This window comes from Accipiter gentilis, chromosome 31 (genome assembly GCF_929443795.1).
Source record: "Accipiter gentilis chromosome 31, bAccGen1.1, whole genome shotgun sequence".
In the NCBI taxonomy this organism is placed as follows: Eukaryota; Metazoa; Chordata; class Aves; order Accipitriformes; family Accipitridae; genus Astur; species Astur gentilis.
In genome coordinates, this window is record NC_064910.1 from 7076151 (window position 1) to 7093361 (window position 17211).

Below are 17211 nucleotides of genomic sequence, written 5' to 3' on the forward strand. Positions count from 1 at the left end.
GTTTAATTCATTACATTCCAAAGGGTATCAAAACCGCTGGCTGCTTGCTTCATTCCCCTTAAAGAGTGCCAGTGCATTTTAGGAGGCCAGCTCTTCTGTTCCCACTACACTATAGAGACTATGCCATGTCAAAAATAAATGGTATTCTTGGTATGCAGTTTCTTATATAGGGCTTGACATTCCCCTCCTTTTGTACCAGAGGAATTTTAGTGTCTTATTTCAATGTCAAACTGGGTGATATATAAAAGGGAGGGTTCTATCCATAGCTATGTCTTTGAGAATGAAAATGCCTCTGAGATGAGGGGTCAGGGCCCCTGGAGGACGGACAGGGAGGGGGGTATCCTGGGCGGTAATATGAGAAGTACCTTCTTCTTTCCATCATACCAGAAGGCATCAACAGCATCTCCTCTTGGCTTCCCAGGGTCATTACCAATGGGGTTGGGCAAGCTGTGATGAAGAGAGGTCTTCTGCACCTACTGAAGGTGGAGACGAAAGCAGCCGTAACTCAACTCTGGCAGAGTGCAGAAGCATTATTAAACACTGGTGGTGGGGTGTCAAGTGACTGGAAGGCAAGTCGTGGTCACACTCCTCTGCTGTCCTTTGCAGAAACAGTGGCCATGAAGCCCCTGCCTGGGTTTCCCCTCTATCACCTGTGTGCTCTGCAGGGATTTGCTGTATGTGAGTATAGGGCTAAGGGACTGTTTTTTTCCTCCAGTGTTTTGGAGAACTAGAAGTTGAGTGAGACAAGAAAAAAGTTGGATAATTACTGCCTTAAACCACATGTATGTATTATTTTAATTAATGAGAGAGGCTTAGGAAATGCTTATCAAACACCTTGAAATATGATAGCCCTTCCAGTATCACCATAACTGTGTGGTTCCCAGAAAAGGATTGGCAGTCCTAAATTGCAGAAGTGGGTTTTGCAACTGGAAGTCAGGGAGTGATGCTGGAAGTAAAACAAGAAGTGGAATCAGCAGCACAAATATTTTGGACATTGCTGTCCTAAATAGTTCATCCAAAGACCTAGTACTTGAATGAGTTCAGCCAGTTGAAATAAAAAAATGCACATTATAATGTTGTTGACAGGGAAAAAGCCATGAAATATTATTGCATAAAACTGTGAGTCAAGACCTCTAATGTGATTTTACAGTGTTGCCTGTAGCTTAATTGCACTTGCCCCTGATAGTGTATTATATCTTCTTATATCTTCATTATTACACAGGCATTAATTTAATCAGAGATAATAAATGAAACCTCTGGAATTAATTACAGGTCGTAACAGTTTTGTTGCTTTACTAGAGCAGGCTGGAAGACAAAAACATGTGGACCCATAAACATTAACTGGCTTTTGCAATCCAGTCATTAGAGGAGAAAGATGATGGAGATTAAGTTACTTGGAAATGTAGCTGAGAATGCTCACGCCGTTTCCACAGCAGTTCTTGGTGAGGAAGACCTTGACTACCTTTGCCATCTCCCGGATCCTTTCAAACCCAAATGCATCTTGTGTTTGAAGCTATTTAGAAGATCTAAGCTTAAGAATTGCTTCTGCATATTCCCGGGATATGTTACGTCTGGCAGGAGGGGTCTTTGCAGCGTGGTTTCAATGGAGGCATGCTGCCAGGAGTTGGGAACTGCGTGTGAATTACCGTGATTTCCCTTTAGGCCCTCTCGTTTCTGCCAAATTTGAAGTGGACTTTCTGCAAGTGAGAAGCAAACATGGCCCCTTTCCAACAGGACAATCTCTGGGTGGGTGTCTGACATGACAAACCTTGCAGAGAAGCCTTTCAAAGCATCTTAAAAAATCCCGTCTTGTAGGGGATTTTTTGTAGTGAAGAAAGTCATTAGCTGGGCATAGGAGGCAGAGGGCATCTTACCTGGTTGCCTAATCTTTCTGATCACAGAGTTACATTAGAAAGTAACTCCATCTTATATAAAATGATTTATCTTATACAATTTCTAAAATGCCTCTAGTCCCTTGGTACACTATTCAGCACAGTAAAAAACTTCCTGGTCAGCAGGATTTGCTTAGTATTTAGCCTAACCTTTCCTTTTTGGAAAAAAACCCACAAAAACCTAACTCTCTTACTGCTTTTAGTGACTTGCTTTTTAAATGCAATAAATACATCATCTTCTTCGTGTATAACACGCTGATACTTGTAGGCAGCTATTTTGTGCTCCACTTCAGTTGTCACTTGCAGCCAAGGTACACATATATCAGACCCACCCAATCGGAGCTCACAGGTCAGCTTTAAACCCTTAATAATTTCTGTTGTTCTTTTCTTAAACTGTCTCTACTAGATCTACATCGTTCAAGCACTGAAGTACTCTGAAATTAATATATCAAGAATGGTCCCTTTAGACTTCTCTAGAGGAGGACTGTCACCTACCTGGTCTGAGATGGGGATTTGTCTCCACAGTACAGGAAGTATAATCCTATGTTACATGGAAAACCTGGCAGTCTTAGCAGGGGGGGGATTTTGGATCTTGAGGGTCCTTTCAAAGGGTGACCCTGTGCCTGGAGGAGCTTGCTGAGGGCTTAAGGCTGCTGCTGGGTGCTGACCAAGTGTGTCAACACATCTGCTCCTTAGTTTGGTGTAGGTAGAAGATAAGGTCTTTTCAGAATCCAGCCACATATCAATATAGAGAATCTGAAGACTTGTGGCTTCAGTTCTTCAGAAAAATCTCTTTCTTGCTGTCTGAGAGCTCAATGGTTTTTGGCTAGAGGGCTGCGGACCCCCACATTGGCTGATGCCTTCAAGGGGACATGCCACTAAGAAAGGCAAATGTGTTGATGCCTGCTGACAACTGGTCTACCGGAGGCTGAAGCCGTAGTGGAAAACTTTGGGGGCTGCAGAAAATAAAGGGCTGAAACCAGCAGCTGTTGATTAAGCTCTGTGAGGCTTTTTTTTTTTTGTCCCCTGGAATAAGTATATTTTAGTTGTTTTTCCCTAGGTGTATTAGCCAGCAGCTTGAATTTCCAACGGTATATTTGCTAATGTCTATTATTTCCCTAGCACCCTACACTATTTCTCTGCACTCACTGCTGCCTCTGGTACATCCAAACTTGAGATCATCTGGGAGTTTCATCAGCTGTGTCTTGGGAATTCAATTAGCTCACTGGTTAGGGCTTTTTCAGACACTAATAAAGAAACAAGGTAAAGACTCAAAACTGGAAACATGGAGATGAATGGACTTGCAGAATGCTAGCCAAATTCCAGCTAATTTGTTGCTGTAAGTATAAATAAATGAATCTCCATCTCCAGGCTCTCATTTCATGATAAATGCAAATAAATCTCCCTACAGTCTCCTGCCTGAAAGATCAGCCTGTTTCTTTCCCCCAGCCCAGGATGTGCATTTTTACCCTAGTTTTCCTACAGTCACAACATAACCAAAGAACTAACCTATCCAAAACACTTGAATAAATAAAAGTTAGTTTTTGACTAGTTTAGTTAATGCAATTCACGACAGGAGGTCTGGGTGGGGAGAGGGAGCACGGGCAACCTGTTTTGGTGGCAGCCCGTACATGTGTCAGCTTCAACTATGCAACTGCAACCCTCAAACCCTATCCTAGAGCATTGCACGCTCTCCTAAGTATGTTCAAGCGTTGCCAGCCCCCCTCCACCTCCCCAGTGTAGGCTCAGAGGGTTCGGTACCGTCTGCAGAGGGCCAGCCAGGCAGGAGGAGGTCCAGACCACCGCGGCTGCCTGTTTCTTGCCCATGGAGGCATCATTCATTTGATGCACGTGAGGAATCCGCCTTCCCCAAGCATCTCGGTGACATCCAGAATAAAAATTATATGCGTGTTTGATGGATGAAGAAGATGAAGCCAGGTGAAGTTAAAGGGCATGCCTAGGGCTGGGAGGGCAGTCAGTGACAAAGGCAAGAAGGGAACGCAAAGTTTTCCCTGCGACTGTCCCCTGTGCCCTGTGCAGTCTGCACTCCGTCTCACGGATGCTCAGGATCTCTGCAGTTTATTCCTGGTATGACTGATGCTGTGCTTGAATGTAGCCTCAACATCAGACTCCCTGCCCTGTGCTATTTGGTACTGCAATTTGGAAAGATACATAGCATCATAAATAACCCAAACACAGTCATTTCAGAGTGCATGTTAAGGGTGGCACAAGGCCAGAAACCTCATTTTCTTTCAGTTCTTTCCTTTCAAATACATCTTCATTTTTTCTGAAGCTATTTTTCTCCTGCCTACTAACCTTAAGTACCTTCAAGCAATCGAGTAAGGTAGTCCTATCTTTTCTAGACTATATCAGAGAACTTATAAAAAGGTGTTTAGCTTCTCACAGCACGCTGGTTTTTGTCCAATAATGCACTAGATTCCTGTCCTCCCTGGTTTTATTTACCTCTCTAGACAACAGCATTATAAGACTATAGCCTCACAGGAGATTTCAGAAGATCCTCCAATCATCCAAATCCTGTTCAAATACTGGCTGTGGAAATAGCCAGTACATCGCTGCAGGACTTTCTCCATGAACATAAACCTTTTGTTAGCTGTTGACAAAGACCATCTAGTTAGCAGGTAGAGGCTGCACCATTTGGTGGTGAAACATATGTGCGGGATATTTTTTCCTTGCTGTTTTTTGGTTAAATAATACAATAAGCATGTTCAACTTCTTTCTGCAAGCCTTTTGGACCTGGAGGTGCCTGTTTCGGTGCCGAAGTGGCTGTGTTACCGCTTCCTCACACCTGCGGCTGCCCTGTTCGAGGTTAGGAGCGGTGCAGAAGAGCCAGGGGAAGGGCACGTGCGAACGGCCCTCAGCTGTGCCGCGGCCAAGGCCAGGGACCGTTCAAAATACCTGGCCTGGCAGCATGAGGGACGTGGTGCCCACCGAACGGGTTCATGCTCAGAGTGGCTCCTTGGAGGGTTCATGTGTCCTGCTGACTTCTGCGGGAAAGGAGATCCTCAGGGGGTGGGAGCGAGGGTGATGGTATCCTAAAACTCCACATCTCTCTGCAGCCTCCTCGGGATGTCAGCACAATGCTGCGCACAATGCCACGTTGCAAAAGAAGTACGCTCCTACTTTCAGTAGATGTGTTTATTACTATATATATTACAAAGTGCTTGCTTGTAGTTTGATGTCCTGGGTGGGTTTTCCCTCATCCCCCTTCCCCAACTCCGAAGCCATTTCTCAGAAGTTCTTTGTTAATTACCTTCCACTGGTTCCACGTGTTGGAAAAGCTGCTTATTTAAAAAGCATGAATGATCCCATTTTGGTGGGCCAACTTGGATGTGGTTACAAAGCCCGTGACTCTGATGGAGTACTGGTGGTGGTTCAACCAGAAGCGTGTCTCAAGGTGTAATTAACAGAGGCAGGTGTGCACGACACCGGATCCTGAAACCAACTGCTTTACTCTTTCACTAACTCTCAAGCTCAAAAGCACCTCAAAGGCCAGCAATCTGCTTGGTCCTCTTCTCAATTATGTCTCAAATCAGCCTGCCCAAACCCCAAGGTTGAATGTAAAAAATGCTCCAAAACCAACAAAAATTAATATTAAAATATCTGAAAAGAGAAGAAATAATCACCATCTCACTTCACCGAGCATTTAAACTTTCAAGACTTACATGTCGTCAGGATTGTTTTGGGGGCAGGAGAAACCTGTGAGCTATTCTTATCCTGAAAGAGCATTTTAAATAACTCCTTCTTACACTCTCATTAATTTTTAAATACATTGTTATGTGGATGTCCATCATCTCCTCCTTTTAACAGGTTTTATTTTTGTATCAGACAAGTAGTATGCTCAGCAATGCTTGCTTGCTATTCTATGTATGGAAATGAAATCATTGCTTTACATCAAAATTGTAGACAACACGGATCACACGGCGTTTGCTACACTGCAGCCGAGTACAGAATTTTGCCTGCTAAATGTTCCCACTGGCAGCTGGAAAGCAGTCCACACGGGCACCTTCCAAATCCCAGTTAGTAATTACCGCTGGCTATGCTAACTAGCGCACTGCAGCATCAGTCCCTTTCAAAGAGCTGGGACGTTCACAACTCACATAACGATAGGCTGAGCTCGGTAAAGTGAAGCTCAGGTCTAATCAAGATTCTCTACTTAGAGGGATCTTTGCCCAAATTATGAGTACGTGATGTAACCCACAGCCACTGGGGTCTTTAATCCAAATGAAGAGCGCGTGAGGCTTAGCAGCCTGCACCTGCGATGGTCATAAAGAAATTATTTAATGTTTGCTGTTAATCGGAAGCGGGATGGGACTGAAAGAAAGCACACCGGTCACGTTTCAACGGCAGTCTGGGATAACGAGAACGTAAAACACCGCGTCAGAGCATCACCAGCGGTAAGGTGCTGCAGCAGGAACCGTTCGTGCGGGCTCACAAACGATCCTGCCGACAGCTCAGCCGTTCCTCAAATGAGAAACAAACCCCTGTAAAACGCAGCTTCTGCGTTTTCAGTCGAAGTTTCGAGCCCTGGCATCCAAACACCAGAGCGGCTGCGGGCTCAGGCTCTGGGCTGTGAGCTAGAAGAAAACAGGAAAGCAGAGTCCCCCCCCGGGGCACCCTTCCCCTTTCCTTCCCGCCACCCGCGACGGCTCCCCGGGCCGCGGGACACGCGGACCCACGGGTGGGGGTGAGCACCCACGGCCCCCACGCCGAGCCTGCTCGCATAAACCTGGGGGGGCCCGATCCAGGCGCCGCCCGCTGTGAAAAGGCGGGGACCGTCCGGTACCGGGCTGCTGTACGCCGGGACCCCGGGGTACTGCCGGAACACCCCCGTGCTCTGCGAGGGGGGGTCGGGACGCCATGAGACCCCCGAGAGGGAAAACCGGGACCCCCCCCTGCTCCCCCTCTCCCTCTAGCCGGAGCTGCCCCCCCCCCCCCCCGCCCCGCCGTAAGGGCACGGAGCGTCCCCGATGGCGGCGAACGCCTCCGCCTCACAAAGCCCCCGGCTCCCCGCGCAGGGCGGCCCGCAGCCGGGCTCCGCCTCCCGCCCCTCCCCGGGCGGCCGGGCCCGCGCGGAGGGAGCCGGAGCTGGGAGCCGGAGCCGCGCAGCCCGTGGGGGGCGATGTGACCGGGCAGAGGGGGTGCGGCGGGGCAGGGGGGGGGGGACGGAGGGAGGGAGAGAGAGAGAGAGAGAGACTCCGAGCCGGGGAAAGATGTGGCTGAAGCCCGAGGAGGTGCTGCTGAAAAACGCCCTCAAGCTGTGGGTCACGCAGAAGAGCAGCGGCTACTTCATCCTGCAGCGGCGTCGGGGACACGGAGACGGCGGCGGCCGCTTCACGGGTACCTGGGGGGGCTCGGCGGGGCGCCGGGCCGGGCGGTGGGTCGTCGTCCCCTCACACACACACACCCTGCCTCCACTCTGCCCTGAGGGAACTTGGCCGTGCCGGGGGGATCCCCCCACACACACCGGCGGCGGGGGTGTGTGTGTGGGGGGGGGGCTGCGGGAGGCGGGAGCGGCCTCTTTGTTCGGGCCGCGGCCGGGCCCCTCAGCGGTTCGGTTCGGTTCGGGGGAGAGCGCGAAGCGGAGAGGCCCCGGCTTCCCCCCCCCCCCCCCCCCCCCCCGGAGTTGCCTCGGGAGCAGCTTCGTGCTTCTGTAGCCTTGAGCACCGCTAAAGCCACTTTTATTTTTTTATCTCCCCTCACGGTGGCTGAGGGAAGCCCGCGGCCGGTGGAGTTGGCTGAGGAGAGCCGCTGGGGGGTCGGGGTCGAGGCCGGCCCCGCTCGGCCGACCGCCTGCAGCCCGCGGAAACCCCGGCGGGCACCGGGCGGAGGTCGCTGGGCTCGGGGGGGGCTGCTGGGGGCACCCCAGCTCGGCTGTGCCCCTCACCCTCCCCAGACGGTGGGGCTGGCCGGCTCCTTTATGTTAAGGGAGTTATGTAAATACCGATGGGGCTTCGGACTTTGGGCCGATACGTAGGTTACGGGGAGGGGGGGGTGTTAATTCGGTTTCGTGAAGTGGATTCTGAGTTATTTTCGCGTTGATGATCCTACGGCTTACGTGGCTATAGGTGCGGCACGTTGTACCCGTGTGGCACCCCAGGTACGTGTGGTGAAGGGTGTATGTGGAGAAGGAGGATCGCGCTCTACCCTCGCAACGGCATAGATCTCTGAATAACTCCAGGGAGAACACTGCGTTAGGCTGCGTCGACGTTGTAGGGTAACCGAGCAAGGAATTTGGGCCAAACTTTGGGTTCAGAGGCATCAGCAGCTGAATTCAAACAAACAATACTTTGGAGAAATAATGCGTAACTCTTAAAAAGCAGGCGAGGCTGTTCTGTACCTTTTAAAAATCAGGATTTTTAATGGTGGCTTATATATTTGAAAGCATGGTCAGGTATTTCCCAAGCCAGTATATTCTACGCAGTTTAAGAAGCTACATTACCACATTTGATATTTATTTTATTAAAACCTTTTGCTCCTGAACCATTGACCCCTGCCACTCGGTAATACTGGTTTCTGCTTTTTTTTTTTTTTTTTTTAAAGATCAGAGCTTGTCCTAGCTGTGGAGTCATAAAGAGCACAAAACTCAATTGTGGCTTGGTAGATCCCATGTTATCAATGTATTGCTAAGGAAATGCTAGCCCCGGTAAACTTAATGGAAGTTTTGCCAGTGAGTTAAACGTTTACCCTCATATTTTCCCCTGCCCCCTGTGTGGAAGTCCTAGGCCACTCTTTTGTGATTGTAAGGATGATGTGGATTAATTTTCAGAGTTAAAAATAGCTGTTTACAGCTGCTTGATTTAGGTCCAGGACAATCATGAGGTTCAGATCCACAAAAGTTAACTCCTCACGCCTGAGCTTTCCGTGGCAGAAATTTGCAAGCTTCAACCAAACAAACTGCTTTTTCTCTCTGGTTAAGTTTCAGGTGAATCATTTTGCTGAATCTACAGTGCACGGGCTTGCATAAATCTCTCTTGGCTGGCAAAGGAAAGCCGCTCCTGTCTCAGACAACATTTTCCAAGGGAACTGTAAATTCTGACCGTCTCTTAAACCATTTGGAAATATTTGTACTTAAAAGGGCTTAGAAATGAGAGTCCTGTAACAAAAAAACAAGTGTGGGGAAGCATTAAGCATAGAGAGAGTTAGACGGATAGCTTAAATTTTTTTCACAGTTTTTACTTGGGATGAGCGAAACAGAGACCTGTACTGAGAAACAGTTGGGCTTTTCTGATAAGTGCTTTCAGTGCAAAGTTTACCTCCTGATTCTTGCTTTACATGACTATAGAGATGCTTTATTAGTACCTGCCTTTTCCAAACTGACAGATAAAAAGGGCAGTTAAGCACCACCATATTTCAGAGTATGGTCTACAAAGCTGTAGAGCCCTAAATTAGAAGATTGTTTGTTTTACTGGCGAAGTGAAGCTTAAGTGAGAACAATATCCATATCTGTTTTCTTTTCCCTTTAGTAACTTGAGCCCTGGCCAACTGCAATTAAGTTTGATGGAAAGGTAGATGTTTCAAAGGTGTGAAAGATCCTGTACGTGAAAGCAGGTACCGTGGTAAAGGAGAATCTCACAGCTCCTCCTGTGAGGAAGAGGCTGCGTATCCTCAGGCTGTGTTAGACCCACGTGGGATCAGCAGAAGAAAACCCCTGGGAGACTCCCATTTTATAAGTAGATGGGGCAGCGGACCACCCATGATGTAATTTGCTTTAAACAGGGTGGAAGGGTGCAACGCCTGAGCTGCCCTTGCCTCTGTAACTACAACATGGTATTTGCACTGAACATAACTGAGGACATCTGTTTATGGCCCTATTCTCATATTTGCATGGGTTTTTTTTCTTCCGGTACGCTTCTTTCTCCTTACCAGGGCATTTTATCCATTATGTAAGAGTAAGTTAGCACAGCTGGAGGGTATATTTTATGTGGATTTAATTCCTGAAGGATGGACTAGAGACGATCTCTCACACAAAAGCGCTTTTCTTCTGTATCTACGTTTCTTTCTTTGAGTACTGTTTTTCAGTCAGACTTTGAGCAGATGTTTGTAAGAGAGAGACTATGTTTACTACTGTTTCTTAATTTGTGTCCTAGGGCAGTTACCAAATGCACACTGGGCTAGCAAGCAGCGGGTACAAAAAATGATGGAGGCTGTGTTTAACTCTTCATTACCTGACCAGTGTCATTCTGGTTTCTGTCTTCCTGAGGGATGCGCCTTTCAAGTAAATGTTTAACCTGCCGCTTTACCTGGATCTCTACTTGAGAGCTCTGTTGGATCAGACACTTAGGAAGGAAATTTGTAATATTTTAGAAATACTTTTACAGAAACTGAATTATAATTTTTTAACTAATTTTAAGTTATAGATTTGTAAAAGTTATTTAGCTCAGCAATTTGTTGGTTCTGGTTTTGCTTTGTGTTTTTTTTTTTTTTTTTTGTAATTGGAGATTTTGTTAGGTATCCCTACAAAAAGGCTTGTGAGGTAGCTGTGGTTAACAGGTGAGAGTTGGCTGGATTTGGTACTTGCTGATATCTTTGGTTCTGAGGTTACATAAGCTTGAGATGCCATCTGTAGTCAAAAATACTGTCAAATGCCTTATGGTAGAATAGTGCAAGATGGTTTAGCCTGTAAGTGAACCACTACTTTTGTTTTTATGAGGGGATGCTGAAAGCTTCATTCACCTTCCTGTTTGATTAGATTAGTTTTATGCATTTTGACAGCAAAACTGCTTGTTCTGGGAGGTGTTGGGAACGATTTCATCATGAGCACTGGACTGAGGGTAGTTTTTCACTCTTCTCAAGCAGCTAGCTTTGCATTTGCTGTTTACACAGTACTTCACATTGCATGCTCTTAATATATAAAAACCCACTTAGGATTCTTTTAAATACTTGTGAATTTTCCCTTTTATAAATAGGGTTAAATAAAACTTTAAAATGAGCTCTTGTTTCAAGCAGCTTTTTGTCTTTACTTTTTGAGATACAGTGCTTCTTTAACTTCTTGCTTGAAATAGATCAATAAAAGATTGTTTTGTTCCCGTTTTACCCGTGTTTTTATTTTAAGTATGATATTCCCCCCTACTATTCTTCCAGCCTCCATTTTCAGCTCAGGGCACTTTCCAAGCTGGATGTGTTCTTAGACCATTTGCAACTCGCAGAGGATAAACATTTTGAAAAGAAATTAACTTCTTCTTCAGCTGATATAAACCTTTATGGTTCACAACTTTAAATATCAGATAATACACGAGCAAAAAGAAGCATCTTCTGTATATGAATCTGACCCTTATTATTCCTTTAATAAAAATAAATGTGGTAGGCATGATAAATACAGTTCCTTGAGCTATATGCCAGCAATTGAAGTAAACTCCCATCTTAGGATTTTTTTTTCTTTTAAATAAAATTCTTGCAGGACAATAGCTTTTGAACTGATCTACAGAGCACCTCTTGGTTGTGAATGGAGATCTGACTAGTTACGTGGTAAGAGCTCTCTTCCATATTTTCCCCTTGCCTGGCTTTTCATTTTTTAATGCAAAAAGAAAAATGGCTGTTGATAAGCTCTATGTCCTTTTCCTGGTAATTTAAAAAGCAAAAGATCTTTTGCTGCTCTTTCATACTCTCTGGTCCAAACAGCGCTGTAATAATTGTAAATGCATCAGCTTTTTGTAGCCCTGTGCATCTCCCAAGGTTCCAGTGGAGTCTGTTTCAGAGAAAGGCAGCAAGGGGACCACAGAGGTTGAGGTTTCCCGCGACTCAGATGGGGAATCCATCTAGATTGCCCCTCTTCATTATATGGTAGCAGAAGAGGGTCAAAAATATGGTGAAGACTTAGCTTTTTAGTAAAGAATTCAAATGGGTATCCCTGTAAACATTTTTACCTTTTGGAGGGGTGAAAGGCGAAATGAGTAGCATATTAAAAGATCTGTCCCAATACAGTCTTCAAAACAGCTTGCCTTTTTGTCTTAAAATATGTCCAAGATACCAAAACAAGTTACTGATAGATAAAGGCTCAAATCTGAGCTCTAATTTAAAAAAAAAAGGCACTTTTATTTTACATGCAACAGACTGAGCAGAGGAAGACGCCACAGTAATGATGTTAATAAAGGATATTGGTAGTGCTTGTTGTCTGTATTCGTGGTTTTGTTTTCTGAAGGAAGAGTGCTCTCTGAAGCCTCGCACAAGGAGTGGGGGAAATCCAAATACTTTACTGAAAGCTTGGACTCTCGTCAGAATGTTATCTAGCCTTGCCCACAACTGGAATTCAGATCGGCAGGTTTTTTTCCCCTTCTATTATTTTTTTTTTTCTCCTTATTTTACTGTTAACATTTTTTAAGGAGAATGCATGCTAATAAGCTTTTTCTCAAGAGGGTGGCTTCTCTGTTAAGAGTGTTTGACTGGGAGGCATGAGCTGGAAGGAGGGATGGGAACGGGGGAGCCAAGCTCCTGCCTGCAAAGCCGGGCATCCCGGTTCCCGACCCCAAGCCTCCTGAGCTGTGCGTGCTACTCTGGACGCCTCTGCTTGCCTTTCTGGGGTGGGTTTCCTGCTCCTAAAGCACAGAGACGCTGAGATGGGTAAAGTGAAACGCAGGTGCTTGTGTTGAAATGCTGACGTTGTGTTAAATACTAATATGAAAGGTGAGGATGTACCTGTGCAGGGAGAGGAGGGCCTGGGTTGTGTCCGACCACCAGCCTGTGCAACACTAATCCAGTGAACGATTACAATGGCTTTTTATTTTCATGTTGTGGAGGCCAAATGGTACAGAAAAAGGCAGGAAAATCACACAACGGTTTGGGTTGGAAGGGACTTTCAAAGATCGTCTAGTTCCAGCCCCCCTGCCATGGGCAGGGACACCTTCCACCAGACCAGGTTGCTCAAAGCCCCATGCACCCTGGCCTTGGAACACTGCCAGGGATGGGGCAGCCACATCTTCTCTGGGCAACCTGCTCTAGTGCCTCACCACCCTCAAAGTAAAAAACCCTCTTCCTTCTAAAATAATAGAGCGTGTCTGTGGTGGCAGTTTTAAGTAATGCTAGATAGGTCTCTTCAGTGTCACTTACAGCACCGACCAAAAATGAGAGACTTTTTTCATATTGCCCCAAATAGTGCCCTGTGTCTGGGTAATTTACAGGACTGCAGCTTGTGTGTTCCACCTTCTCGTCCGTTTCCAGGTGGAAAACAGTTTCAGGTATTTTCACTTGTAACATGAGAATGGAAGCATTTGGCCGTGCGGCCTTCGGGGCTATAAAAATAGGCTCAGCCTGACTTGGACTGATGGCGGAGAACTGAGATAAGCAGCTGCGAGAGCCCTGCCATGGCAGAAATAACCAGTGCCACAGGGCTGCGGCTCCATTTCCACCGTCCTGGGAGAGTGGGTGCACAGTTCCGCTCGCTTCTCTTTCCCCGCTATGGTCTTTCCCTCCCCACACGGTGGTCCGATGCTGGAGCAAGATCTCAGCATCCCACCCAGGGATACAGGAGTCACAGGGACCACAGGACACGGACCTTTGCAGTGAAATGCCCAAACTCCCCTTGTTTCTCATGCCCAGCCTCCCCGGAGCACTGGGACTGAGGAATAATGATTAAACAATTTGTTTCAGTTTGTTTCTACGTGCCAGATTGGGGAAGGAAAAAAAAAAAACAAAACAACAGAAACCAATTTACCTAGTGGCAGTGTTTGATCTGGCAAAGCCCATGCTGTAAGTAATGTAAGGGCTTGAATGTTGATATTTCTGCGGGTGAGTAAATGCTTGGAGCGTTAGGTCTTTAAACTGAAATCTAATGTTGTCTGTGCTTATCTTCAAATGTGGTGAGCCCTTATCATTACAAAAGAAACAAAGCCTTCTTTACAGCCCTTGGAGGAGTCCTCCTTCATCCTTTTTCTTATGTACTTGCCCAAATAAGTTCTGCAACTTATTTTTTTGGTGGGGGAGGCCTTATGAGAAATACTCCCTCATGGGTGCTGTATTGTATCAAAACCTGTTTATATAACTTTGCAGAATTCAGGGAAGACGGTGTGGCTGGTGTAAAGCCAAGACGTTGAGCTGCTGTCGTTAGTGGCCTTGCCTAACTGACGGTGTTCTTATCCAACAAAAAATGTGGATTTTAGGGAGGCCTGAGTGAAAGTAACAACCTGTTAAATGCCCAAGTTTTGAACTTTTAAAGAAATCAACTCAAGATGCTACAAAAGACCTAGAGATGTCCCCAAACATTTATTCTGGGGGCCACCGCTGGCCACCAGTAGCTTCATGCCCACCGTCCTGGGCCATGTCAGACCTCGGTGCGGCTCGGAAGCCTCCACCCCAGCCTGTAACGCCCGGTGCCTTGGGTTGAGCAGCGCTCTCTGGCTGGGCTGTCAGAGGTGAGGATGAAGAGGGCAGCAGTGCACAGGGCATCTCAGCTCCGGGTCTTGTCTCGGGGAAGGTATAGGGTTGTAGTCACCGGTTGGAGATCTTTGTGGTGGGGTCCGGCTTCGTAACCCCCCCATCCTGCTCTCAGCGAGGATGTTGCTCCTAAGGAGAGCTGCTGAGATATCTTGCAGAGCCAGGCGAGCAACTCCTGCTATCTGGTGCCGTCCCAGGATATCCCAGTTGGTGTGGAAACGACCTTTCTGCTCCACCTGGAGCACAGGGACGGTGGGGGGCCGGGGAACAGGGACATCCACACAACCCTCCCTGTGTTCTGCTGCCTGGTGGTGGGCTGCCCATTCAGCCGGTTTGCTTGCCTCCTCTAGGGTGGCTAATTGCTGCCCACCGTGGCTATTGTGAGACTCTAATTGTTTGCAAATCATTGCGAGATGGAGGAAACTATGTGAAGTGTAATTAGGATTCAGGGTATGGAGTGCTTCTCTACCTCCAAGAGCCAAGATCAATTCTGCGTTACTGAAGCTGTTAGTTCAATTTCACTGTCCTAAAAAAACCCCAACTTTATTTTTGTGATCATCTGAATTGTTTGATTTGCTCTTTTCTCCCAGTTTGCATGTCTGAACAGCTTAGAGTGCTTCTTGCAGCTATTAACTCTCCTTGCGAAACTGTATCCGCTCGGAAGCAACCTGTCCTGTTGGCTCCTTCCACTTCATGGGAAGAGCTTTCTCCTTTTGGGTAAAGTATTGGTTTTGTCAGACCGCTGCTTTTGCTTCCTGGGCTTGTTTTGCTTTCAGCCCTTAGTGTTCTGGTGGAGAAGTAGTGAGCAGCAGTGAGCTCCCGAGGATGAATTCAGAGGCATGCTTTATGCTTCATGGCTTTGTACCGGAGCAAGAGCCTGGCAGGATGCTGGGCTGTGGCTGTAATTATAAATCCCTCAATTTGGTGGTTTTGTCTTACAAAAATAACCTATTCTGATTGAAAAAAAGGGTATGAGTCTTTAAAACAGGGCTTTGGCATGGTATGGGTGAGCATAGCCACCAACTGCTCTTCTGCATGGCCGTGCAGAGCAGCCACCAAGCAGTCACTGCAGGCATCGTGCTGTGCCACCGCTTCCCTGACGTTGGAAGTGCCAGGTGCCTGCAGGCAAGAGCTCTGGAGGACCTGAGCATCTTGGCACACCAGTTTGGGTCCAGGTACTGCGGTGGTCGTCTGCCTGTTTTCTCGGAAGGGCTTGATTTGGCAGATATTCTTAAGGCGGGCTTTGTTGCACATCTGTCCAGCTGTGCTGGTCTCAGGTGCATTGGAAACCTCAAGCCTTTTTTTTTTTTTTTTTCTTAATAGACCAAAATGAAGCGGAAGGGAAGTTTTCTCTCTGCTTCAGTCTTCTGCAGTAGTTGGTTTGCTTGCGCAGGGGCTAAGGCTGTTCCGCAGGATGCTGGAGGCATAGGCTGGACTCTGTCTTCTGTGTGATCCCTTTGGTTTTGGGAGAGGGAGTAAGTGCTTGATTTGGGAAGTTCAGGGCTGCGGCACATGGGTGGGAAGAGGTGCCTCCTTGCGTGCATCTGGCCTGCTGCTCCCCAGGTTTTAGAAATGCCATCAGAATTTCTTACCAACTAATTGCAGATACTGCATGTTACTGTTTCTTTGAACTACATTGACCTTCACTCCCTGCTTTGTAGTGAATTTATGAATTTGTGTTAAGCAAAAGATCCTGGCTGTGGTGACCAGATGTCTTATTTAAAAACAAAGTAAAACTGGAAGGCTAATGTTGCTCAGTATTGTGGTACTGCAGGCTTCTTTGTCTTTTAGCCTTAGATTTAACTATGTTTTCTTTCTCCACCTTCCCCCCCTAAACACCCCCCCCCCCCCAAAAAAAAAAAAAGGCAAAAGCAGCTTTGGCCTTTTGTCTTTTTGTTTTATTTTTTTGAGGATTTTATTAATTTATTGGTCCCAGACTCTTAAGTGATCAGTCCAAGTCCCTCTGCCTTGCAGCACGGCTTAGCTACTGAAATGACCATCCCATTTATGGGAAGGCATTTGAGTAGTTCTGAAAAATTTCCGTTTAAGGCGTTTAAAATATGATGGAGGTAAGCAGAAATCGTCTTGCTCTATGTAGAGGATGCCTTAATTCATGTGCTGTTGAGGCAGGCATAATTGTTAGTGCCTTGGACTGTTTCTTGAGTATTGTCCTAAAAGATGGAAATAATAGATAGTTTTTCAGTTCCAGCTTTTAGTTTGAGTTCAGCTTTAATCACCTTCTGCCCAGTGTCTCAGAAGTTTAAAAGAATTTTTGAAATACCACGTGGATAATTAACACCGATCTGGGAAAAGAGCCTGCATTCTTTAGTTTGAAAGATACGGTATGTTTTGTAGAAATTAGATAACTTTCTGTAAACATGTTTCTTTTTCTAGATTAGTTATGAACATGACACAGGATAACTTGTAATGGGATCTTTTCTATTTCTGTGGGGGTATAACAAACTATGTCTTTGAAGAGTGGTGCACTTGTGGTAGTTAAATCATTTGAGAACCCGATCATTATAAAATATCCTTGATTTACTTTTTTTTCTGTGAAGAAATGCTTGACAAGTTCATTGTGCCTGATGTCCTGTTTGTGTCCCATTAGGTTACAGATTGACCTCTGTAAAAGGGAGACACTCCCTACCTATTGCAGAATTTGAAATGGTTCCTTGCTAATTTTTACACTTCAGTTTATTTGTGGTGTTGTATCTGTAATATGCATGTACATTTGATAAAAATGGATTTGCAATTAGAAGTACAACAGTGTTGTTTTACTTGGAGGCATTCTGATTTCCAGTATTGAAGCAATAAAATATGCGCAAAAGTAGACGTTTCAGTGAAATAAAAACTACCGAGTGTGGGATTTGTAGCAAGTTTTCCAGATTTGTTTTATAGACTTCTGAAAAAATATAGGTAGATGTTCCCTCTA

The 17211-nt window shown here is 46.1% G+C and overlaps 1 protein-coding gene across 2 annotated transcripts in view; it reads left to right on the forward strand.

Annotated features, from left to right (window-relative positions):
• The first annotated feature begins 7092 nt into the window (after positions 1–7092).
• The window catches only part of TBC1D8 (TBC1 domain family member 8), a 50021-nt gene continuing 39902 nt past the window's right edge, over positions 7093–17211 (forward strand). For both annotated transcript variants that reach the window (XM_049834237.1, XM_049834238.1), the window contains exon 1: positions 7093–7250. In XM_049834237.1, coding sequence (XP_049690194.1) covers positions 7124–7250 — 127 coding nt within the window. In that variant the 5' untranslated portion in view covers positions 7093–7123. The remainder of the gene's footprint in view (positions 7251–17211) is intronic.